Source organism: Psammomys obesus, unplaced genomic scaffold (genome assembly GCF_907164565.1).
Source record: "Psammomys obesus unplaced genomic scaffold, mPsaObe1.curated_primary_1811, whole genome shotgun sequence".
In the NCBI taxonomy this organism is placed as follows: Eukaryota; Metazoa; Chordata; class Mammalia; order Rodentia; family Muridae; genus Psammomys; species Psammomys obesus.
In genome coordinates, this window is record NW_026591086.1 from 5,687,669 (window position 1) to 5,713,598 (window position 25,930).

The window sequence follows — 25,930 nt, forward strand, 5'->3', positions numbered from 1 at the left end:
ACGATTTATGTACATTTGCAGATTGCAGATATATGGTGGTTTAGGTTTTTAAATTGTTGCCACCAAGATCAGGGGATTGCTGAGGCTTAGCTCAGAGGGAACAGGCAAGCAACAGTATGGCTATAAGGAAACTGCTGGAAATGCTCTTTAAAAAAAAAAAAAAAATCAGTGACCTACCATGATTCATGTCGGTAAACAAACAAATTTTCTACACTTTTAAGTTTCTACTTTTCAAAAATAAATTTAATAGGAAACAATCAATTAAATTCCAAATTACATGTGACTGATTTGAACAATCTGGAAGAATGATTGCAGTTATTTCCAATTACAAATTCATTTATAACAATGGATCTATAGAGGTCCAGTCACTGAAGAAAATTTTCACTTAATTACCAAAGGAAAACTTTTATTTGAGACAGACAACCAAGCCATCAAAGCTGGTCTTCAATTTAACCCAAAGAAAAGAAAAAGTCATTCTAAAGGATGTTTTCCAGAACAGTCTAAGCCTTCAGTGGTAAATGGGTAAACTTACAAGAAATAAAAATGCAGAAACACATTGTTAGGTCTGGAAACGAATGCTTTAACAAAAACTAAAACATACTAAGCATTTGGAAAAGACATGAAACTCACAACTCAAGTGATTTTTATTAGAAATGTACAATGCACTGAAGATGAATAGAGATGGAAGCAGCAGGGAGGAAGCTGGTACCAGGTGGAACTGAGAGCCAGTGCCAGGTGGATCTGCCATTCTTGCCTTGGTTCTTCTGTGCCCAGCCCCCTCACAGTAGTTGAGAGTTACTGAGAGAGGGTCTTCTCGCATGGTGGTTTCGTGGTACTCTCAGTATCTGTGAGTGTAGACAAACAGAAGCTCTTCCTCCTTCTGCCCGGTAGTGTGGAAGAACCAATACCCTGGCTCTCACTGCCTGAGATGGATGGCAGGCCAGCTGGGTTTTGTCCTGAGGATTTAGGCTCTTCTCTGGAGGATGTACTTTCAAATCCTCTGTCAAAGGTACAAATTGTCTTTCTCCTTTTGGTTTTCTGGGAAGTGGGAGGACTTGGAGTCAACCATATAAGCCCTTCATTTCCCAAGTCTCTCTGTAGCCTTGTGCTCCGTCTCACTTTGGCTTTCCTGCTTGTTGTCTGAAAGCTTTGCTCTATGGTGTCAGACAGATCTTCAATAAGCTGGGAACTAATTTCTACAGAGTTTCCTCCACCATTCAAAGATGCAGGGGTCCCATTTTGTTCTAGGCACAAACTCTGACCGTCCCAGTACATAGTGTGTCTTCTTGGTTTTCTTCCTCTACCACTCCTGACACTGCTGTTTTCTGCACATTTTCTCCCTACTTTCTCACTGTGGCTTGTTGATTCTTTTATATTTTTAACTAGGATATCTTCTGAACAATTATGTTCCTTTTCTGAGTCAGCTGTGAAAGGGCTGCATTGCAGATTTCCCTTTGGAGCTAGGCATTCACTCTCTTTCTCACACTTTATATTCATATTTTCTGAAACCGGAAGGACCTCACAAGGAACTTCTGCATTTTCACCACCCTTGAAAACATCCTGGCACTGAGGGCTACCCAGAGGCTTTGGATTACTGGACAGTATGCATCCTTGAGTCACAGAAGCACAAGGCACAAGGCTGCTTTCAGTCTTGGTCTCGATTTTTGGCTCCTTTGTGCTTTCTATTCTGGTGCTACCATCGCTGCCTAGGTCCCTGGTACTGGCCTTTGGTCTTCCCTCAGAAGCAGCAGTGAAAGGCTCAGACACTTGAGACTGATCAAAAGCTGAATCCAGCTCCGGTGAATCTCCCTTCTGTGGCAAAAGTCTCCTTCTTTTCATGGGAATTTCAAGAGAGATGAGTTCTTCCAGGTCACCACTGAGGTTGAAGTCATCTATGGGGACAGAAACACACTTAAATTCAATTACAAAGAAACACCGCAATGCCTATTAAATAAGCAAACGTGCTCTATGGCTTTTTAGCTTTCAGAACTTACACAACCTACAATCATCACATTGTTCTTGCTCTCATCTGTCATTCTTTGTCCCTCTTACTGCCCCAGTCCATAGGTTAAGAAAACAAGTGTTCAACACATGAATTAATAAAGCACACAACTTCAGAGTAGGAAAATGAGACTGCTGTCTTAAACAGTTTCCTTTTCTCTAATGCACTTCCCATATTCCAAGGTCCAATAGTGTGAGACATTTCCTATTTACCTGAAAAAAAAATGCATATCATACTTTTCAAATTCTTCTATCACTGTCTTCTTGCAACAAGGTAATAAAAATCAGAATTCTGGGGTACTTGAGACATGGCAGTGCATAGCTGGAGTGCAGAGCTGTCATCACGTCTTCTATGAATTCCCATATAATATACTGTAGAGAAAACTATGGCTACAATCTCAAAGTCCAGCCCCTGACCCCCTTTTTGACTAAATAAGCCTTGTCCTCCAGGCAAAAAACATCACATACAGGTTTCTGTAAGTTTGTAATACTTCGTAGGTAGGAAAACCACTAGTAAGGTTTGAGACTGACAAGGAATATGCCCCAGAGCAGTGGTTCTCACCTTCCTAATACTGTGACCCTTTAATAACAGTTCCCCATGGTGTGGTGATCCCAACCATAAAATATTTTTGTTGCTACTTCACAACTGTAATTTTGCTACTGTTATGAATCATAATACCAATATCTGTTTTCCGATAGTCTTAGGTAACCTCTGTGAAAGGGTCAGTTGTGACTCACAGAGAACCACTGTTCTAGGGGAATTCAGTTCTTATGATTCTAAATCAATGCTATTAGATTTTCTCTCTCCTATTATCCAAGATAATGTTTTTAATTGGTCATTCAAGTGAATATAAAAGGTGTTTTATTGTAGATGAAAAACACTTTAGGCAGTCAAAGTATTTGCCTGCAATGAAGGTAGTAACAGTTTAATAGATCAGCAGAACCAAGGCCAGACTAACCAAGAGGTAGAAATGACAGACCTCTCATTCCAAGGCACTCCACATGAGGGCAGGAGGGAAAGAAAATGCACATGGAATGAGTTATTCTGAGTAGCTGTTAAATTCTAGGTCTGTCCTCAAGTTGAGATGGCTGTAGAAGCCAGAGTCTATGTTGACATAAGGATCACTCATCTTGAATTTAAAGAAAGCAGGCTAAGATTATGTGACATCGGACAAAGGTAACTTTAACATGGGCATGTACAAAATCAACATGCTAAATGGAGGCACTTTTTAAAAAACAGTTTGAGCATGAAAACTCAGTTTAAAATTAGACATTCTAGGGGCTAGAGAGATGGCTCAATGGTTAAGAACATCTACTGTTCTCGCAGAGGATGTGGGTTTGGTTTCTAGCACCCCATTCACAGCTTGCAATCAACTGTATCCTCAGTTCTGTGATCTGATGCCTTCTTCTGGCCACAGCAGGCACCAGGCATGCATATGGCACACATACATATATGCAGGCAAAACACTCATCCACAGAAGATGAGTAAATCTTAGGATATAATCAATTTGGTCTTTGCTTTTTAAAGTACTTTTCAAAGTAATCAAGCTCAATTTATAAACGTTTCTAGATTATAATCCTAAGGAAATGTTATGAGGCAAGTTTCTCTGTTTTCCTATTTCTGTTGTTAACTCCTCAGCTGTATATATTAGGAAGTGATCACCTTATCCATTTTCTGTGACAAGTCACACAACCAAACCTAATTCATTGTAATAAAGTGCTTTAAGGAGCAAAAAAAATAGGTGAACAGACATAATCTCCCCTCCAATTACATGCACATTTTGTGTCTGGATTTTTTTCTTTTTTCTTGATAAAAATGATGAGTTTCATCAGTTTCTGAAAGAGTCTAAGCCCCCCCCCCCCCCCCAGGTTACAGACTATAATTTCCTTTACTAATAACAAATTCAGTCTTTTTAAAATAAAAAATGAATGGGAAAATGGAAGAGAAAAAGAGTGAGGTGGTAACAAAGAGGGTGAAAGAGGGAATAAGCTGGAGGCCCGAGAGAGAAGCACCTGAACATGTCTTCTGCATGCAGTCACTCAGAGGAGTCATTTCAAAGACCTCAGGCAGCTCAGATATAGGGCTCAGGAGCGGCTTCTTTGACGCGATCTCTCTTTGCCCGTATAAGCTTTTCTCCACACCTTTCCCCCCCTTTCTTCTCTTTTTCCTGTAACTTTTTGAAACCTGAAAAGATATGTATTAGGACATTGTAACTTGAGAATGAAGTAGTATCACGTTAGATCCAGGCCCTTTCATGTCTAAAATATCTCTGCTTATCATTTATTCAGTTAATTTTTTTAAAGTTTGTATTTTTTTTAAACAGAAAAACTTAAAATCAGTTATTCCATTTAAAAAAAAAAAATCAAGCTCAAATGCCAGAAAGGTAATTCATATAAAGTCAGATAAAACATGAATCCAAACTCAATAAGGTACAGACTTCATGTTCACTGAGAATTTGCTAAAGTGACAGAATAGATTGCTGCAGCGTTAGATAAAGCTAATTAATGAGATTATTTGTAAGTAGGCTTGATAACCCAAGATTAATCTAGCATGGAGAGGCTGAAGAGATGGCTCAGTGGTTAAGAGTCCTTGCTGCTCTTCTCGAGTACCTGACTTCAATTCCCAGAACCCACGGTGGCCCACAACTGTCGTAACTCTAGTCCCAGGGGGTCCAGTGACCCCAGGCACACATGTGGTCATACACACAGGCAGAATGTTTATATATAAAGTAAAATTTTAAAAAAGGTTAATCTAGCATGAATTATCTACTGAAGTGCTATGGGGAGGGCTGCTTTCTGTTCATAAACTGGGTTGAAAAGACCACAGGTGCTTAGATAACATTGAAAGGAAACATAAATCTGGATGAACTTATGCAAACAATAAATGAATTAAACATGACTAAAATAAAGCGGTCACACAGGTTTTCGTTATAGCTCAGTGGAAGAGCACTTGCCCAGCATGCACAAGGCTCTAGGTTTGAGCTCTAGCACTGTAAAAAAGGCAACGATAAGACAGCTGACTTCTAAAAATGTGAATATCTGCAAAAACTTTAAAAAGTGTTTTAAAAATTTATGGAATGCAGGATTATATTTAATTCTGAATGCCCTACCAGCACTGAGAAATACTTTTGTTTAAAAATGTTCCGTATGAAAAAAAAACTTAAGGGAAATTAAAACATTATACTGAAACTCAAGAAAGACTCTTACTAACAGAAGAAACAAAAGATACTCTCAGACCTTCAACATAAACCATGTTTGACAATACTTCCAGAAAGTGAATCCGTCGTAATACTTATGAAGGTAAAGCCAGCTGATAACATGAGCGCTGTGAGAATGAAAAGTAAACAGGATGTGGTCTTTAAGGATCCTGGCTTCAGAGCAGTCTCCACATGAGGACACCATGACAGACTCCAGGCACACAGAGAAGAGAGCATGCTGCTGACAGGCATTCAAGACAAAATGCACGGAAAGCACAAGGTTTCACTCTAATCTAGGGACAACTGTTCTGGCAGTGGAGCAAAAGAACCTGTATTTGCAGGTACTCCACACAGACCACAGGTGGCGGCTGGCACATTCAGGCCCAGGATCCACGCAGGAAGAGCAGTGAACACAGGCCTTGTATAATACAGTGAATCCTGTAAAAGCAGTATTTCCTGCATGCTAAGGCAAACACACCTGTGAACTTATGCTGAAGAAACAGCCTACGAGATTTAGGTGAAATCAATGGTATAAAGGAATGGATGAAATTCAAGAACACAGAAGTGGTACAGAATGGAGTGTTCCTGGAGATATCTATAGATAACTTGTAAAAACAAAACCAAACACAACATTCCATGCAAAAATAATTTTAGAATGCTACAAGATAAATGTTCCCCTTGGTGATACACAATATACATTTAACATAATTTGGTGAGAAACTCTCAGCATAAATAATCTCTGTGCACATAAAGTGCTGGGTTAAATATTTTTTCCATTAAACTTTTTATGGAACATCTGTTGACGTTTCATGGACTAGATGAGGAAATGCTGGCTTGGTCAGTGGATATAGAAGCCAAGAGAAAAGAAATATTTTAAGGTGGGGTTCACAGATGTGTTGCAGAAGAGAAACATTTGGCCTCTGGGTTCAAAATCTATCTTTTAACTGCCAAGTAATGTCAACCCCATTGTCCTCCTCTGCAGAATGGAAGTCACAGCAGGGCACCCCACATAAAACTAGTGCCAGGCCTAGCCAGGAAGCTTTCGGTGGATGTTGGGGGGGGGGGGGGGATCAGGTTTTTTCAAGGGACAGTGGGTTTGTGAACCACGAGGCAGGCCTCATGCTCAGATGCACAACATAATCAGACTCTGTTTTAGTGGCTTTTTTTCTTTTCTTCCTTTTTTTCTGTTGTTGGCTTTTGTTGTGTTTTGTTTTTGTTTATTTGTTTGGGTTTTGAGACAGGGTTTCTCTGTGTAGCCTTGGCTTTCTGGACTCACTTTGTAGATCAGGCTGGCCTCACAGTGATCCACCTGCCTCTGCCTCCCAAAGTGCTGGGATTACAGGTGTGTGCCCAGCTCCTTTTATTTTTATTTATTTATTTTTTTGAGAGAAATTTTCTCAAAGAATAAATAATAAAAGCAGCTCAAATGTGAATTGGTTAGTACAGGGCTTGACCAATACCCAGAGCTAGGTGCTGGCTATTCTAATTCTTCTGAACTTCTTCCTATTACTTTGAGAGAGGAAAAATACTGTAAGGAAATTTTAAATTATTAAATAAAAGTATCCATGGTTTACAATGTTTTGATAATATATACTCTACGGAATTGCTCCATCAAGCTAATTAGCCTCTCATGACCTCACATATTTTTAAAATATGAATGTTAAGGAAAATGAACTGTGCTGACCTTGCCTAAGATCTGCTAAGTGTGAACATGCTGGACCTTACTGTGGGTCTTGCCTTCCCTGGGCTGTTAGTCCTGGGTTCCATAAGAAAGCAGGCTGAACAAGCTATGAGGCGCAAGCCAGTAAGCAGCACCCCATGGCTTCTGCATCAGCACCTGCCTCCAGGTTCCAGGCCTGACTTCCTTCATCATTGAACAGTGATACGGAAGTCTGAGCCAAATAAACCTTTTCCTTTCCAAGTTGCTTTTTGGTCTTGGTGATTTATCACAATAGAAAACATAACTAAGACATGTAGGCCTTATTCAAGGACTAAAATTCTGTATTATGGTCATGAGCTAATACACCAACAAAATGATAAGATGTCTGTCCTAACAGTGCATCTAAGCAGTACTCTTAACAATAAGGAGATCTGATCAGGAGGCCTAAAAATGGTCCCAAACTGGAGTTATACTTGAGTTTAAAAAAACCAAAAAACAAAAACAAAAAAACCCCTTCCTTATAGTACAGTCGTTCTAGACACTTGTAGCCCTAGGGGAAAGCCACATGACCTGGAAATGGTAAGGTTGGTTCAGGTCTGGAGTGAATGGAAGACAACTGAAGGACCTTGCCCCTCCTTGTATTCCACTTCTTTCCAAATCAGGTATTTCTCACAAAGGGCAGAAGGTAAAAACAAATGTTTTTCTTTTTCTTCAGTCATGTAATAAAGACATCCTTAAAATACTTTAAAAGAAAAAAATGGTCTTGAAGTTATCTAAAAATAGGTCAGAGGAGGGGGCAGACGAGATGGCTTAACCCGTGATTAAGGGCACGACGGGCTGCTCTTGCAGAAGACCAGAGTGTGATTCCCAGCTCTCACATGGCGGTTCACTACTGTCACTCTAGTTCCAGGAGACTGCACTCCCTCTTCTCGGCTGAGGGCACAAGTCACACAAGTGGTCCACACACAGATGAATCCATACACATTCAAGACAAAACAAAACAAAACATGTGTTGCATATGCTTATAGTCCCACCACAAAAAAAGGCTGAGGCAGGAGGACTGCTGGAGCTCGGGAGTCCAATGCTGGCCCAGGCAACATAAAATACTGTCTCAAAAACAAACAAAAAACCCAAACAACCCCTTAAGATTAAATACAGTCTTGGCACATGTCAGCCTATAAAGCTGTATGTTGAAGATAAAACAATAAAGCTCTGACATGGACATGGTTCCAATGTTGCAATTTAGTTCTTGTACTCATCCCCCCATTCAAAACACGCTGCTGCTATATTTTTAACTTTAAATACCTCATAATAGAGAATCTTATACTGAATCGCATATACCTACTAAACAACTTCAGCAATTATAAACATACAAATTAGGTTTAATTTATAATCTCCTTCCCTTAGATTTTTTAAAAAAGATTTATTCATTTATCTATTTTTTTTTTTTTTTTACAGTATTCTGCCTGCATATGTGCCTGCATGCCAGAAGAGGGCACCAGATCACTCATAGATGGTTGTGAGTCACCATGTGGTTGCTGGCAACTGAACTCAGGACCTTCGGGAGAACAGCCAGTACTCTTAACCTCTGAGCCATCTCTCCAATCCCTTCCCTTAGATTTTAAGGCATATCCTAACTATTGGATCATTTCACTTGAAAGAAATCTGCCATGTATCCAGATTTAATATGGTTTGTTAAATAATTATAAATAAAATGCAATAAAAGGAAAGTATTAATATATATGTAACCCCGAAAAAACAGAATTATGCTGAGTTAAAAGTCAGTCTCCAAAACCATAATGTATGCCTCTTATTTATACAATCTTAGATACAGCTACAAAAAGACAACAAAAGAGAAAGAAGTGTCAATAAGACGTTCACACACTGGCTGTGCTTTTATTTTATTAGTTTTGCCAAGAGTCCTCATTAGGGAAAACTGAACAAAAAGGTCCTTGGGATCCTTCCTTATTTCTTACAAGAGCATGTTTCTAAAACTGATCTCAAAAGTTAAGTATCCACAACTCAGCAGTTTCCTGTCTCCTTAATTTGAACTTCTCTAGCTGGTGAGCACACACCCTTACAGTTGCTCAATTCAGGTCCCAATCAAGTTTCAAATACACCTACTTAGTTGGTAAAGCTCTTACGTTTCCCTTCTCTGGAGTTTTATTTTGGGAGTGATGATGGAGGGACCTTAAAAAAAAATAACACTTATCCATGAGTAATTCTCCTGGCTGAAGTCTGGCTTTAGACAGCTGTAGTGATGGTGTCTACAGTCACAAGAAGCCCAAAGTCTGGTTAGACTAAGTTTAGGCAAACATTAACAGGCACAATCTGTGTAACTGACAAATTTAAACTGCATATGTTATGGTGTACAATGTGATATTTTGATAAATCAAGCTAACAGATCTGTCACATGCTTTCTTTGTTGAGAACACTTAAGCTGTGATCAGGAATGCCCAAGTGCTTTCTTTACCGTGGAAACCTTGTGTGGTTTACTTCAGAAGACATTCCTTCTTCCTTTCATATGGGGCCTCAGTATAGGTGGTGGCAATCTTCCTGCCTCAGCCCAAGTGCCGGTAATACAAGTATGTGCCACTATACCTGGTAAATTATACCCTTTAACAAGTGTCCAGTCTACACTAACCTACAGTCTTCACCAATCACCATTTGACTCACTACTTCAGAGTCTGACCTTAAAAAAATATCCTGTCAGATGCTGTGATTGTTTTTCTGTGTCTGGCTAATTTCAATTAGCACAGTCTCCCACAGGCTCAAATCTGCTGCTGCAAACAGCAGTATTTCATGTTCATGTCTACATATATTTTCTTTCCCACCTGTCCTTCCATGTACACTTAGGTTGACAACATGTTGGCTATTATGAATAACATAAACATGAAAGTACAGTCATCCCCTTGATAAGCTGACTTCATTTCTCAGTACCCAGACATGTTGGTCATACATGTTTTTCACAATGGCTACCTTTCTTTAGATTCTCAACAGAACCCACTATCACTCTACAACACTCAGCCCAACAGGTGTGAGGTAGCTCATCATTTGAGGCCCCTCTCCCTGACAAGTAGTACTGCTGGGCACCATTTCATTTATCTGTTGGCTATTTGTATATACTCTTGTGAGAAGTATTACCAGGTCCTTTGCCCATTTTTAAAGTTGGGCTTATTTCTTGCTCTTGGGTTCCTGAAATATTTTTATCATATGTAGTTCCTGCTCTACAATGCCTCATACTTTGCTGTCCTACCAACTTATTTAATAATTTTAGCAGCTCAGGCTTTATTCTCCATTTTTATTATCAAAAAGGGCTAGAAAATCCTTTAAAACAAAAAATGTCAATGAACTCATACTGATACTTTCACTTCAAATTTAGTTTGTTTTTTTCCAAGACAGGATTTCTGTGTAGCCCTGGCTGTCCTGGAACTTGTTCTATAGACCAGGCTCCCTTGAACTCAGAGATCCTCCTGCCTGGCCTTGATCTCAGAAATCTGCCTGCCTCTGCCTCTAGAGTAAAAGCGTGTGGTGGTGCCACCACCAGCACCAGGCTCCAAATTTAGTCTTAAATAGCTTTGATCTACAATCTTTTGTCTCATAGCAAAGTTTTAATTCTTAGTGACAAAGAAAATTGTTTATATTTTAAATTACATTCTTCTATCAATGAGTGTCTCAGTTTCTTTGCAATTATTGTTAGTCCTTAAATATATGGTAACATATTCAAATGTCCAGCTTTAAAAGCTTTTTAAGGAGGTTAAGCTACAAAGTTGATATTGCAAAACTGCTTCATTTTGATCTCAATTTTTAAAGAATTGTCTTGATTTGTAGTCATGTATAAAATGTGCATAGTTCCAAAGTCAAAGCTAAAAAATTAGCATGCACTTTCCTATTCTAGTTACCAGGATAATGAGCTTACATTTGTTTCTTTTAAATTATAGTGTGTGTGTGTGTGTGTGTGTGTGGCATGTATGTGGAGGCTAGCAGACAACTTCAAGGGGACTGATTTTGCCATCCACCAGGTAGATCAAACTCAGGTACCCGGGCATGGTGACAAATGCCTTCATCCAGATAACCTGTTTTTGACTTTTTAAAAAAGAATTAAACCACATATGTGTATGTTTGCATAAATATATACATGCTCCTGCTTTCTTAGAGAACTGTTAGACTCAACCTATCAAAGTCATCACAGGCTCAGTGGTATAGTGGTTTGAACAGGTGTGGCCCCCACAGACTCATGTGTGTAAATGCTCAGCCTACAGGGAGTAGCACTATTAGGAGGTGTGATTTTTCTTAAGAGTAGGTATGGCTTACTGGGGAAAGTGTATCACCATAGAGGTGTGCTTTGAGTCTCAGATGCCTAAGCCCAGGCCCCGTAACACACAGTTTTCCTGCTTCCTGTGGATCAAGATGCAGAACTCTCAGCTCCTTCTCCAGCAACACATCAAAATGCATATGCCACGCTTCCTGCATGATGATGAACTAAACCTCTGAAACTGCAAGCCAGTCCTAATTAAATATTTTTCTTTATAAGAGATGTCCTGGTCATGGTGTCTTTTCACAGTAATAGAAACACTAAGACAGTAGGCTAACTTTCTGAATGCTTCAAGTTCAAGATTAAAGTGCTAGCTGGTTTATCCTGCAGATGAACTCCTCCTGTGTCCTCACATTTTTTCCTTTGTGTGCAAACAGCATGGGTGTTATATCCAAATTTTTACTTCTCATAAATATAACAGATTTGATTAAAACTCAGCCCCAATGACTTCATTTTAACTTAATCTCCTCTATAAAGACGGTTTCAAGTGCTACTTGAAAATATGACAATGAGAAAGAAGCAATTTCTTCTTATACACAGTTTATAGCTTTTTTTTTTTTTTTTTTTTTTGCTAAGTATGTAAGTGAGTGAGTATATTCTGGCATCACTCCATAGCGGCATATGGAAGTTTTCTTCACCATTTTCTACAACTCTGTAAGAATACTTACTCCGTGGGCAGTCTACTTTATCAATCAAGTCTTATATCAAATGACATTTAATTTCTGCTTACACTAATATAAATGACTTTGGACACATACCTTTTTGTATTTTTGTCACTGAATCTTTGAAACATTCCTAGAACCAGGAATGCTAAGTCAAAGGGTAAATATTAGATTCAGCCAGATCCTCCCAAATTCACCTCTGCATAGATCTGCCTCGCCCAGAGAAATTTGAGTGGACCTTTTTGTTCCATTAGCAATGTATGTTACCAACTTCTAAATCTCTGCTGACTCCTGCCACAGGGGGACTTTTCTTATTATGATGATCAAATGGTCCCTCTAAATGTAATCTGAGAATCTTTGCACATCCAGGGACCATTTTAATTCCTGAGAAATTTGCTGCCACTTAGACTGTCTCTTTTTAAGCAGAGCCCACCCTTCTTATTATCTATGTTCTTTAGTTTCACATTGACATGTCTGTGTTCTGCCTTTCTAATGTACCAGGCTTGGAGGATTGAATGAGATGTTCCCTATAAATCTCAGATTTTGAATACCTGGTACCCTGTTGACGGCTGTTTAGGGAGGATTAGGAGAAGTATGTCAAAGCATATCGGTGGGACAGGATTTTGAAGTTAAAACAATACATCCTTTGGAGTTAGCTCTCTCTTTGTGCTTCCTGCTTGTGTATGGAGATGAGAGCTCTTGGCCTCTGCTCCTACAGCTTGCAACCATGCCTTTAGTTCACCATCTATCTTAAATTCTAACCCTCTGAAACCTAGGACCAACTAAACATTTTCATAAGTTACCCTGGTCATGGTGTTTTATCATAGCAATCAAAAATTAACTAAAAAAAGCAGGTATTCCTCACCTCCTTCAGCTTGGAAAGCCCTTTCTTCAATTTTGAGAAATGTTTTCTCCAGTCTGATTACTGTTACCTAGCATACATGTACACCTATATATGTATGTGTGGGGAATGAGTGTGGTAAAACAGATTTGATCTTTTTCTTTAAAGATAAACAGTGAATTAATATAACACTAAACAACTTCAGATTGACTTTTCTTCAACCAATGATGTTGAGTGAATAATTAAACAAGCACAAAAGCATAGTTAAGTATTTCCCACAACCCACCACCTAGCACTACATATATAAATGGCCAGGTCTCAACAGCTACAAAGCTTTTTTTCCTTATTACTTTTCTGCTGCTGCTCATTTAAAGAGCCAAGTCCAGAGAACAGAACAGATATGCATTAAACCATCTGAGATGTACTATGATGGGTTTGAGATGTGGCTTTTGGTCATGTTGACAGAGACAGCACCATGAACACCTGTATTAGAAGATGCCACTGTATCCAACTCTGGTCTCAGGATTATCAATTTATGGCAGAGCCATAAATTCTTTTTTATGCCTCTCTTAGTGATTCTTTGCTGCTTTTCTTCAGATCAGATCTTTTTTTTTTCTTCTTCTTCTTTGATGGCTACTTTTTAAATTAACAATGTGATGGCACAGTCATTGTGCTACAATATCCTCCAACAGGGCTCAAATGTGAACAAAATGAAAAGGGAACATGACTTGAGTGAAGAAAGACAGAGCGAGAAGTCATGGTAATCCAGGTGTCTGTGGGGAAGTCTGGAATTTTAGAAGTATCATTGATTAAGAAAAGAAAAGGTCAAGGACTTGAGCACCACTTCCATCTTTAGGTCCAATACTTCCTGGACAACTGCTTTCAATGCTGGTACATTTTTGTTCCACTCAGCCTAGTAACACATGCCAGGTCCCTTACTGAAACTCCATTAAGGTTTTTTCGGGGTGGTTGCCACTGAATTTACGAGTGACCTGCAGGCCAATCATAATGAGCTTCTTCTGTTTCAGTGGCCTTCAGTGCTCAGGAACCAGCTAGATGCAACTGCATAGAGGCAAGCCCTTAAGAGGCCTAGAGCCCACAAAACCAGGATTTGTCGTTGCTGATGCCACTGGATGTGGTGGTTTGTATGAAAATGGCTCCCATAGGCTCAGAAGGAGTGGCACTACTTGAAAGGATTAGGCCCTGTGGCCTTGTTAGATGAATCATGTCACTAGGGATGGGCTTTGAGGTATCAAGCTCAAGCCAGGCCCAGTGTCTAGCTCCTAGCTCCTCCTGCTACCTGCTGATCCAGATGTAGAACTTTCAACTGCTCTGAAGTACCATGTCTGCCTTCATGCTGCCATGCTTCTTGCCATGATAATGAATAAAGCACTGAAAGTGTAAGCCAGCCTCAATCAAATGCTTTCTTTTGTAAGAGTTGTCTTACTCACGGTATTTCTTCACAGCAACAGAACAGTGATTAAGATGAAGCCCATCCTCTTGACCATGAGAAAATAGTGCTTTTTCTGTATTTGGGAACCTGCCCGCTGGGAGCATCCAGGTGCATCAAGACTAAGATGCAACATTTCCCTGAGATAAAATCTTCCCGTGCAATACTAGTGGCTCTTCTAAATCTAGGAGAATGTCAGCACTTAGCCAGCAGACTCATTTCTGCCCTGGTGTGGGTGACATACATTGAGCATTGTGGCCACTTGTGGAAATCAATGGCTCAGAAGGGCCGTGGAAGTCAGATTAACACTCAGAACCACCTGCAACCTCCTAATTTCCATTTTTACATTTTTTTCTGTTCCTTTTTATAGAATCCCTTTCCTAATTTCTCAAATATGTGTGTATTATAGTCCAAAACTGACTTCTCTGAGGTCAGGTTTTTGTTTTGTTTTTAACTTATTAATATTACAATAACAATGATCTGATTCTTAATTAAGAACAGAATAGATTGATGATATCAGTTTCCTGTGTGCCCCAGCTCAGTCTCCTTGCTGTATGGAAATTTTCCTTGGGAACTTCATGTGTGGTCAGGTGGGGTGGGGCAGGGCAGGGCCGGGCAGTACAAGAGTGTTAGTTGTTAGGCTCTGTTAGGACAAGAGTCGGCTGTCAAGATTGTGGGAATTTACAAATGCCAGAATGGGGCTTTAACCTACATGGCAACATCTGGTCTGAACATCAGGGTGGGAAAGGGGAGAGCATGCCAACTGGTGCAGACTGTTCCATATATGTCTTCAATTAATCTTTTTTTTTTCAGTACTACTTCTCACGCTTCTCATCCATTGTACCTGCCAATTCTGGGCCAGAGTCTCTTGGGATTCCCACAAGCAGGCTGGTTCCCAGATCCCTCTAGTTCCCTTCCTAGCACATTCTGAACTGTAAATCTTTCCACCTCTTCTATCCGTCAACATGTTCCCATCTGCCTTGTCTTCTAGAAATTCATTGAAGGCTGTCATCTGTTGCTTAACACCCCTTCTCATTGCTATTCTACCTCTATTGCTTATAGTACATCAATACATTAATTAAGTAGGGTCCTGGAAGGGATTAGGGCAAACCAATGTTGAGACCTTCCTAAATTTTCTGGCCACTGATTTGCTAGGAATATATGTGCATTTATAATTAAGCTTCTTAAAGCTATAGATTAAAAAAAAATCAGTTTCTTTTGCAACAAGTGGTATGTTTACCTTTGAATGAACACAAACACACTTTTAAAGCAAGATAATTGTTCATCATTTCCCTAAGCCCAAATAAGAAAATAAATCAGGAAAACTTGCAGTTTCTTCTGAATTTGAGGACTCGGTGGTATCCATGGCAATTAACAATGAAAAGTAGTCCTTTATGTTTCATGAAATAAGAAGTACGTTCCTGGAATGTTTTATGTGGGTTTCCTGAGGGGTGAAACTGACTAATTTTGGAAATGTTGACATCAGAGGACTTTAGAAGATGTGCCCAATAGGCAGTTAAGATGACTTGGTTCTCAAACTTGGTCATTATGCATAGAGAGGATATAGAACCCCTGTTCAGATATAGACCATAGGCAGCTCAGAATCCATGTGGGTTCCCTAGTAAGGGGAGCAAGGGCTGTCTCTGACATGGACTCATCTCTGACATGGACTCAGTGGCTGGCTTTTTGACCACCTCCCCCTGGGTGGGGGCGGGGGTAGTAGCCATACCAGGCAACAGAGAAAAAGGATGCAGCCAGTCCTGATGAGACCTGATAGGGTCAGATAATAGGTGAGAAGGACCTCCCCTATCAGTGGACTAGGGGAGGGGCATAGTGGGAGAAGAGGGAGGGAAGGTAAGGCTGGGAGGAGGGGCCTACAGGCAGCTTACTAAGTGAATAAATTGTAATAAATAGTAATAAATAATAAATCAATAAAAAATAAATACAATTCGGTCATTAATAACAAGGTTGCATATGAAGTCACCAGAAAGCAAATGATTTACAAGGGCAAAGAGTAGAATTCGAGGGACTGCACATGCTGAGAATACGTGGCTAACAGTATGCTAAGCACACAACGGCGACACCTGCTAAACTGGCTTCCAATCTTTTCTTTAGACAGAGATGGGACTCTGTAGCTAGAAGTCCAGGTAGCAGTTGGTTCACTTATCTCTCTATGAGGAAAGTACAGGCCAAGTGTAGCGTTCATGGCCAATTACAAAGAGAGTTCAAAGATGCAGGGGTTGAAGGCACCTATGTGTCAGGGCTGCTGCCATCATGCCGGCAGTGTAGTTGATTTTGGAGCAGATCAGAGTGCAGGAGGTATATGGACTCCCTCACAGAAGTTGAGGCCTGCAGACGTTTATCTGTAACAGCCATTTTGTCACTGTCAGAAATAACAAGCAAAGTCTGATGAATGTGTGCTTAACAAATTGGTAAGTGTGGCCTGACCTGACCTAGGAGAAGTGTTAAAGCAACCAGAGTACAAACAAATAAATTGTTAGCATTGAATATTTGTCAGTTAACCAAGCCTAGAACCCATGCCTGAAAGAGGAGACCTGCAGCTAAAGATGGAGCCATCCCGAGTTCTGGACAATGGCTTTCACAGTGACAAAACAAGAGAGTTAAGTGGTGAAGGAACCCGTGTAGCTTTCTTCTCAGAATCACAAGCATTAACAAAAAGATACACACATCCACGACGAATAAAAGAGCTGGGCGTGATACTTAAATTTCCAACACGGGCAGATGGAGGCAGGAAGATGGTGAATCCGAGGCCAACCTGGGCTACCTAGTAAAACATGGGGAAAAACAAGGGAGGGGAGGAAGAAAAAAGAAAAGAAAAAAGGTAGAATACTTAAAGATGAGAAGCAGCTTCACGTGTCTATTGTTTACTGTGCTCGGTACACATACGGATGAAGCAGATGCAGATAAACAAATTGTTACCCTCAGGTAATCAGCAGAGCTACTTCAATGTCTCCCTAACCACACAATGAACAGATTTATTTACCACTGTTCCCATGCTTCCCTTACCGTACCCTGAAGAAATGTAGCACACCATATATATTAAATTGTGAAAAGCATTCTTGCCTGTTTCTTTTTAGGAAGTGCTTTGCTTATACACTTTTTTTCTTGAGGTTTCCTCTTTCTCATGTTCTTCTCTTTACAGGGCTCAGCTCCTGTAGCAGATGAATTGCAAACATCCTCTTCTGCAGAATTCATCAACTGTTATGAAGAAAATCAAAGTGAGGACACATAAAGCACAGGCAGCCACCTTTCACTGCCTGGCCCAGGTTTCATTTCAGCCTTTCCTACTACGACAGATCCTTCCTTCCTGGTCCCTACCTTCCATGCTTGGTATTAAAAGCCAAACAAGGTGCCTAATCTATCACGGAGACATACCTCCTACCTATTTTCTATCGTTCTTTAGAGGTACATTAACCCAAATTAAAAAAGGAAATTGCTAATTATTACCATTCTTCAACTTATCAAGCCTACATTCAGAAGATTATATTAAAAAGAAAAAAAAATGTGATTTAAGAACTAGTGGCTTAAAAATTCGTCAAGTGTTTACTTAACTGCTGTTACCTTGTAACAAGCCTTGAACTGTAAATTACGATAGAATACAGGATTTTCATCCAATCAGACAGGTAAACACCCAATAATAGCATAAGTATGTTGATATAAAAAGCTATAAACAAAAATCCAATCACATGTAACTTAATGAACAAAACAAATGGAATATAACATCAGTTCAATGCCACTGTAGAAAACTCTCTTAAAATATGGTTTAAGAAAGCACATACTAGCTGGGCTGTGATGGTGCGTGCCTTTTTTAATCCTAGCACTCAGGAGGCATAGACAGGTGGATAGCTCTGTGAGTTATTGGCCAGTCTGATCTACAGGGTTCCAGACAACCCAGGCTACATAGAGAAACCCTGTCTTGTAAAAACAAACAAACAAACAAAAAAATGAAGGTAGGTACTTTGTTACTTTTGGGCCCTTAATTATATGCCTATCTTTTCCACATTTACATAGTCATACGGATCTCAAAATAACAAGTAGCTTGCCTTCCATAGTAATACAATTCCGAAGGGAAGCTTTTATTTTAGTGGATTTTCTTCTGGTAGGATTAAGCTTAAACCAGCAAGACACAACTCAGGTTACATACAAGTATGACAAAGTACTAATTCCTAACAGCATTCATCAAATCAGGATTTTCTCCACTGCCACGACCATGAAAGATTTAATGCAAATATTTACCTTTATTCTGAGAGAAGTCCGTTTGGGTCTACCAACACTACAGGTTATTTCCTCATGGTTATTTAAAGAACTGCAAGTGTCAGTGCCTAACATCAAGAAACAAGAAAGATTAGGCTGCTAGCACACAACTAATACAAATTAAATGGTTAAAGAACTGCATAGTGCTTTTTAAGTCACTGGTGCTTTTAAGTATATTTAGACACAAACACCTAACAATGGCAATGAATCTTAAGATCCAGAACAATGTTTAGAAGACTTCACAACAGGATGGTGCAGTAAGAGGATAAGCACTAAGGAAACACTTAACTGTACCTTAGATACGTCTGATTTTCTTTTTTTTTAAGATTTATTTATTATGTATACAATGCTCTCCCTGCATGTACACCTGCCTGCCAGAAGAAGGCACCAGATCTTATTGTAGATGGTTGTGAACCACCATGTAGTTGCTGGGAATTGAACTCAGGATGTCTGGAAGAGCAATCAGTACTCCCAACCTCTCTCCAGCCCAATGTCTGATATTTTTCAACGGCACAAATAAAAGGCAGTGTAATATGTTCAGAACTTAGAACAAGACAGATTACTGTAATGCAATAGTTTACAGCTTTAGATTCTATGCTCACAAACACATGCTGCACCGATAGGAAGTCATCAAAGGATCTCAGAGGGAAGCACACAAACAGAGGTTCATAATCCAAGTACTCATACCATGGCGTTGTCAGCCAAGACCGGTCAGAATGATCAGGAAAAAAAAATCTTTGTCTTATCATGATCATAAAAAACATACATGGAAAGTATATGCACTGAAAACACCATGTTAACGGCAGGTAAAACTTGTAGCCATTTAGGAGTGGTCCTTACAATCCAAATTATGTCAGTTTCGCAAATATAGATAGAACTCTATTATTGATCCTTAACAGGCTAAAAGATCAACAGCACTGTGTATATCAACGTGAAGCAAAGAAAAAAAATCAACTGAAATTAAATGTGGGTGATTATGAAGTATGAGACTTGCAATAGAAAGAAGTGGTAATTTCCCACACACAGTATTTGGTTTCCTTAAAATCAGGAACATATTGTTGTAGCACATATAAAAATGTAAGAATTAAGAGATCAAGCTTTATGTGCGCAAAACAAGAATTAAGGGGCCAGGGAGGTAGCTCAGTTGTAAAGTGCTCAGTTGAGCATGTGGAACTGAGCTTGATCCCCAGAACGCACATAAAACAGGCAGGTATTGGTAGTGGAGAGACGCTCAGCAATTAAGAAGACCCAAGTTCAGTTCTCAGCATCCACACTGGAGGACTTAGAACTGCCTGCCCAGGGGGGTCTGTCATCCTCTGACCCCTGCAGATACAGCATGCATGTGGTATACATACATAAACACAGGCACATATATATAGAATAAATAAATCTAAAGTAAAAAATAAAAAAATATAAGAGTCAGTGCTGGGAGGCAGAGATAAGCAGATTCCTAGAGTTTGCCAGACAACCATCTTAGCCTAATGAGCAAGCTCTATACTAATGACAAATCCTGTCTCAAAAAGCAAAGTGGAAGCTAGGCAAGGCTGTGTGCATGCCTCTAATCTCAATGCTCTGGGGGAGCAGAGACAGGAGGATTACTGGGGCTTGCTGGTCATGAGCCTAGCTTCAGAATCAGTAACAGATCCTGTCTCAAAGGAGCAAAGGGAGAGACTGACAGCACAGGACAGATAACGTCCTCTTTCCACCACCCTGTGAGTGTGCGCGCACACACACACACACACACACACACACACACACACACGTCACACTTCAACAAAATGTAAACACAGATGGTACCTGGAGTCTCAGAGAATGAAGATTTACTAGGACTCAGAATTGCAAATGATACCTGAGATGGTTCTATGTTTTCCTAAACAAATGCAAAGGGAAAAAAGTACAGATTAGATGACGTTAAGTTCAGTGATATGTAAACGACGTGCTTCCAAGAAAAACAAAACCTTATTCCAGTAGGAGGTATGAAGATAAAAAGAAAAATGAATAGACAATGAAAGGTTTAGGCAAAACAAAGATGACTTTGTAACACTGAATGGTCATTTTCATGACACAAACACATCTGCCAACCGCCACTACCCCACGTAAGGGGTCATATTAATCCTGACACCACTTCTGGGTTTATTTAAAATCTCACTGTGCAACTTCTACAAAGCAAATTAAAGAAAATTATTAAGAAACATCATCTAGCTGGGTGTGGTGGCACACACCCTTAATTCCAGCACTCGAGAGGAGGTAGAGGGTAGAGGGCAGAGGGCAGAGGGCAGAGGGTAGAGGGCAGAGGGCAGAGGCAGGAGGATCTCTGTGTGTTCAGAGCCCGCTTGGTCTACAAAGCAAGTCCAGGACAGCCAGGGCTCTTATACAGAGAAACCCTGTTTCAAAAAAATCCAGACAAAAAAATAAAATAAAAAAACAAAGAAACACCATCTAACATTACAATATTTTTCAATGAAATTTATGGTAATATAGCAAAATAAATAAGTCTTCAAATTGCCTAAAAGATAGCAACTATCATTCATTCTTAGAAAAAAATTACAATTTGAAGAAATTTCCACATTCTTTTGATATTTAATCAGAAATGCTGATGTTCACAAAATACTTTTTCTTCATGGACTAAGATTATAACATAGCCTTTCTGTTTTATTTGGAAAAGTAAAGTGTAAAAAAAATCAATATTATAATTTGCTTAACTATGTGACAGAATTCCTTAACAAAGTGATTACTTTTCGGGAAAGTTTTATTGACAATTTAAATTTCTCTAACACAGGCTATTGAGACAATGCACTCCTTCCTGACTGAAGGTTGATGTTCTTTGTGTTTCAAAGATTGTACCTGGCTACTCTGAGCTGCTAAAATGACAGTTACTGATAAGGCCCTACTGTTCTTGAAAACTAGTTAGAATACAGTAATGCTACCTGTCCTTCCTGAAATTGGTCATTTTTCTTCCTTTTTTTTTTTTTTTTATTTTTTTGTTAATCTGATTGAAACTTTACTAAAATGAGTCTAATACTATGTGTTTGTTTGTTTTTTAAATCTTACTAATACATTATTTCAATTCTAAGATTTGGGAAAAATCTTTTTAAAAGAGATTTTTAAATCTCTTTAAAATGTCCTTTGCTCTACCACATAATTTCAAATCATAATCTTTATGCAAAAAAATTGTGAAGCCTGACAGAAACAGAAGGAAGATTTTTCCTATGATTTTCCACACTTACAAGATTCTCTTCCCTGTCATCAAAGTTTGGCTGAAGGAACTGCTCATCAAACGGTGACTGCAGGGGACTGAGAGCATTTCTGTTCCTTTGATGGGCAGGTGTTCCTCCTTTACACAATGGTGTGTTGGGTGGTAAGGATTCATCAAACACTTCAGGGCTTAAATCTTCTCCGAAAGTAACTCTTTTCCTCTTCCTTAGATTCTGACAGTCTGGTATCTTACAGTTTTCCTCACCTATCGACAATAAATGAGGGTATGTTAAAAATTCAGCTGCTTTGCTATTTATATAACACAATTTGTAGAGAATATTTAAATGGAAGAAAACCATACTTTCAACTAAAACAGTACTGATTTTCAAACAAGTTATAATTATTTAAAGAGTTAGTAAATGGGAGCATCTGAAGTTCTTTCCAAGTTCTGCCATTAAGTAAAACATGAAAGGCAAAAGAGATCACCTCTTTTTGTGTATGTGCGGTGCTGGGGATTAAAGCCAGGACCTCATCCATGTCAGGCAGTCCACCTGTCACTGAGCCACACCCTCATCCCAAGATCAGTTATAAGGCTCTCCAAAGACATCTTTCCTTCCCCACTGCTCTCCATCTCAGAAGCAGTAAAGCATGAGCAAATTGTCAAAAACCTGATGCACTGTTGAGTTCTAGATGGAAAACAATACCTACAGTTTAAAAATAAATATGAATAGCCCACCTGTTCCTTGTCCTCTGTAGTGGTTTGAAGGATCTGGGTTCAGATGAGCCCCATTATCACAGAGGTTATATTCCTAATCAAAACAATGACCAAAGATTTTATTTCCTTCATAACAGGAAAAGTCACCAAAAGAAAAAATGGGACTGCTGAAAAGTTTTCTGTAGAGTAGGTTTATTTTCTTAATTGTTTTGGCTTAAAACAGGATACTGAAAAGGGCCCAAGGAAAAACTGGGTTCTCTTATATTTTTTTAATATTTATTTTTATTTTAAGTTTATGAATGTTTTGCCTGCATGTATATATGTGTACGTCAGCTGTCTGTGAGCCAGAAGAGGTCATCGGATCCCCTGGAGCTGGCATCAGAGATAGATATGAGCTGCTACATGTATGCTGAGGACTGGACCTGGGTCCTCTGTTAGAATAGGACATGCTTTTAACTGTCAAGCCATCTCTCCAGCCTCCAGCTTCCAGCTTTTAATAAATTATTGTAGGCCAAAACTCAAGAACAGAAATCCCTGAGTATGGGTTAAAATCATCCCCTTTTGATCTTAAGAAGATGCAGGTGGATAAACTTATAGTGTATTTCATCAGGTGACAGATCAGGCAGACCTCACAGGCCACAGCATGAGAACTGCACTAACATAAAAAGAACACAAGGTAAATGATATCAAGAGGGAGTTTGGCCATAAACATGAGAATAGCACTTTTAATAAGCATGGAATTTCCTGCCCAAATTACTATATTCTTGAGGAACAAAGAAGGCCTGCCTGTCTGTGTTTATCCAAAAGATAAGAGAGGGCACATATAAAGGGATGGTATAAATCCACAGACAGAAGGAACAAGCCTGGCAGAAGAGAGGCAGGCCTGCAGGTGATCAAAGTCCTTGTTAATCACCAGCGATACTTCAGCCTCACCCAGAGCCCCTGCCCAGCCTGTGGTTTTGAGCCCTGCTCACATTCCATCCTATAACGACCCCAAGAACTGCTCTGAACAGTTCTGCCCCAAATAAGCCTCCTAATAAGCACCTAATCACCAAGTTAGGTCTCTCTTCAGGGAAACACACATTCCATTCGATAGAAGGGGTGAAGATGGACAACAATGCACTATTACTGTACATGTGCCAAAGGTACTGACAGAATCACTCTAAAAGGCCACCCAGATCCCAGCACCACCCTCTTGTCTTAGGTTACTGCACTCACAGAAAGATAGCTGGTAGAAAAGAGGGGTTAGAGCCAAATGTTTGGAATGGATAGGTCAGACTCAGGCATTTATCACAAACGCATCTGGCAATCCAGTTAAATATAGTTTGTATGAACTTTTAGACTTATATAGTCCACCTATATTGAATTCTGAATACTAATATAATATTACATGAAAATAGAACCAACCTCAGAATAGTAGCATGAGTTTAAAGAAAAAAAAAAAAGGAAAGGAAAAAAGTGAGTAACGCAATTCCCTGTACACCAGTGTGACATATGACTCTATAACTGGTCTGAGGTAAACAAAATGATTCTGCACTTCTTTAGGAAAAGTAGGAAAAGTAGCTCTTACCTTTCTGTTCTCTGAGAACAGCTTACCAGGTTTCTTCAACACAGAACGAAGCACAAAAGTCTTAGCTGAGGGGTTGCTGCTCCTGCACACAGGAGTCACTGGAGACCTGGTGGCAGGGGCTGTGCTTGAGCTTGGTTGCGCGGCAGCTGTGTCAAGTGGAACAGGATTAGCTGGTTTTGTGCCCTCTACACAGTCAGCCACTCCAAGTCCTCCAAGGAGAATAAGAGAGGAGAACATAGCAATCTGCTTCTTCTAGGTACAAGACAGTCATCACACTCACAAAGACTGTAACACAGTATTTAAAAATCCTGTCAGGAAGTCTGGCGCTCAGGAGACAGAGAGAGAAGGATGGACAATTTAAGGCAGCTGAGGCTACACAGTGAGACCCTGTTTCACAGAACCAAGTGCTAGCAGTTGAGCATAGTGGCAGAGTGCTTATCTAACATATGCTAGGGCCAAACCCTAGCCACACAGATGAAAAAGGAAGAAGTTCAGTCCTAACACTCCCTGCTCAGAGACTTCATCTGGACATGAGCAGAGACAAAGTAGTACTGGCCACACATTTTAGTACATGTCTATCACAAGTGAAGATAAGACGTTTTGCTCCCACAGAAATCTGCGTCAGAGGGTGCGAAAAAAGTTGGGGAATAAGCCTTGCACTGTTAATGGACCTATTACTTGCAACATAAAACTAACCTGAGCCAACCCCTGATGATAAGCTATTTTTCTACTCAAGATGGAGGCATTCCAATATGTAAACACAGTAGAAGCGAGAGGAGATGAGGGGAGGAGAAAGCATCCGCCTGCACAGAAGCTGCCCTGTCGAATGTGCAGCCTCCACATTGGTAAACGCAGACAGTCCACTTAGATCCAAACTGTACCCACCAGGGATGCAGACACCATCTGACCACAAAGGAAAAACCCTGTATGGCACACATACCAAGACATCATTTGTGCTGTATGAAACATGTTCTAACCATCGACATCAGTGGTTGTCAACCTTCCTAATGCCCTCTAATAACCATAAAATTATTTTTGTTGCTACTTCATAACTATAATTTTGCTACTGTTAAATGATGATCAGCAGGTGGATGTGTGCTGAAGCATGATTGCTAAGGGGAAGTGTTGGTGTGAAGTGACTAAGTAGCAGTTCTGAGCCACTTGTCATGGAGGACAGCAAGGCCTTCAGAATGCCAGACTTTCAGTAGCACCACAGCAGAGAGCTACTTGACAGAACTTTTAGCCAGAGGGTCAAGATGCAAGAAGTGGGGAAGCCAAGGAAGGCAGCAGGTGGATTTATATAGGCTTCTTCTTGAAAACGTTATTTAAACTAGACATAAGAACACATATGTGTAGGGGCCTGCCAATGCCCATAAGTGCCAGATCTCTCTGAAACTCAAGTTACAGGAACCTACCCAATATGGGTGCAAGGAACCCCTGAAGCCTCAGGAAGATCAGCAGGCACTCTTAAAGGCTGAGCCATCTTCCCCAGTCCTAACAAAGGACTTTCTAACCCATCTGACCTACGAGCAGGTTCATCAAATAACCAGGCAGTTTGAAACACTAGACTACATTAGCAAAGCCCGATCGATCATGGCATCCCTTTTTCCCCTGGTCATCCCAGCTCTTCTCAGTAGAATCAATGGGGTGCTCAAAGGAACACTGGCCCTTGATATGATGATAGCTGGATTGTAGAGTGGGGACTCAAGTAAAATGACACTAAGCCTCTTGAGAACAGGGCAGAGAATGCTCAAGAAGGTGGCAGTACCTTATTTTACCTAGGTGACAAACACATAACCTGACCTTGTGCCTTATCTGTGCAAAAAAATCCACCCATCACCTTAGTATCAAAATAAAATCCGAAGTAGATATTCACTACAAGAAAGGCAAAAGAAGTTCATTTTTAAGCTGAAGGGAAAGCTCCAGAGAGAAATTTGATTAAGAATTAATATAAACAAAACAAAACCAAAAAGTGAGAGAATAAATGGAATAGAAATAGATGTATATGATTAGTAACTATAAAAAGCTATTTCCTCTTAACTTACATGA

The 25,930-nt window shown here is 39.8% G+C and overlaps 1 protein-coding gene across 2 annotated transcripts in view; it reads right to left on the minus strand.

Annotated features, from left to right (window-relative positions):
* Positions 1-294: 294 nt before the first annotated feature.
* The window catches only part of Cdca2 (cell division cycle associated 2), a 40,619-nt gene continuing 14,983 nt past the window's right edge, over positions 295-25,930 (minus strand). Inside the window, exons 8-15 of one of the 2 annotated variants that reach the window (XM_055609768.1) lie at positions 23,882-24,027; positions 22,333-22,405; positions 21,629-21,861; positions 20,199-20,271; positions 18,384-18,469; positions 17,211-17,345; positions 4,015-4,186; positions 295-1,892 (exon numbers count right to left, since the gene is read on the minus strand). In XM_055609768.1, the coding sequence (XP_055465743.1) occupies positions 796-1,892; positions 4,015-4,186; positions 17,211-17,345; positions 18,384-18,469; positions 20,199-20,271; positions 21,629-21,861; positions 22,333-22,405; positions 23,882-24,027 (2,015 nt within the window). In that variant the 3' untranslated portion in view covers positions 295-795. Of the gene's footprint in view, positions 1,893-4,014; positions 4,187-17,210; positions 17,346-18,383; positions 18,470-20,198; positions 20,272-21,628; positions 21,862-22,332; positions 22,406-23,881; positions 24,091-25,930 lie in introns of both variants that reach the window. The other variant, XM_055609767.1, reaches the window with a different exon arrangement.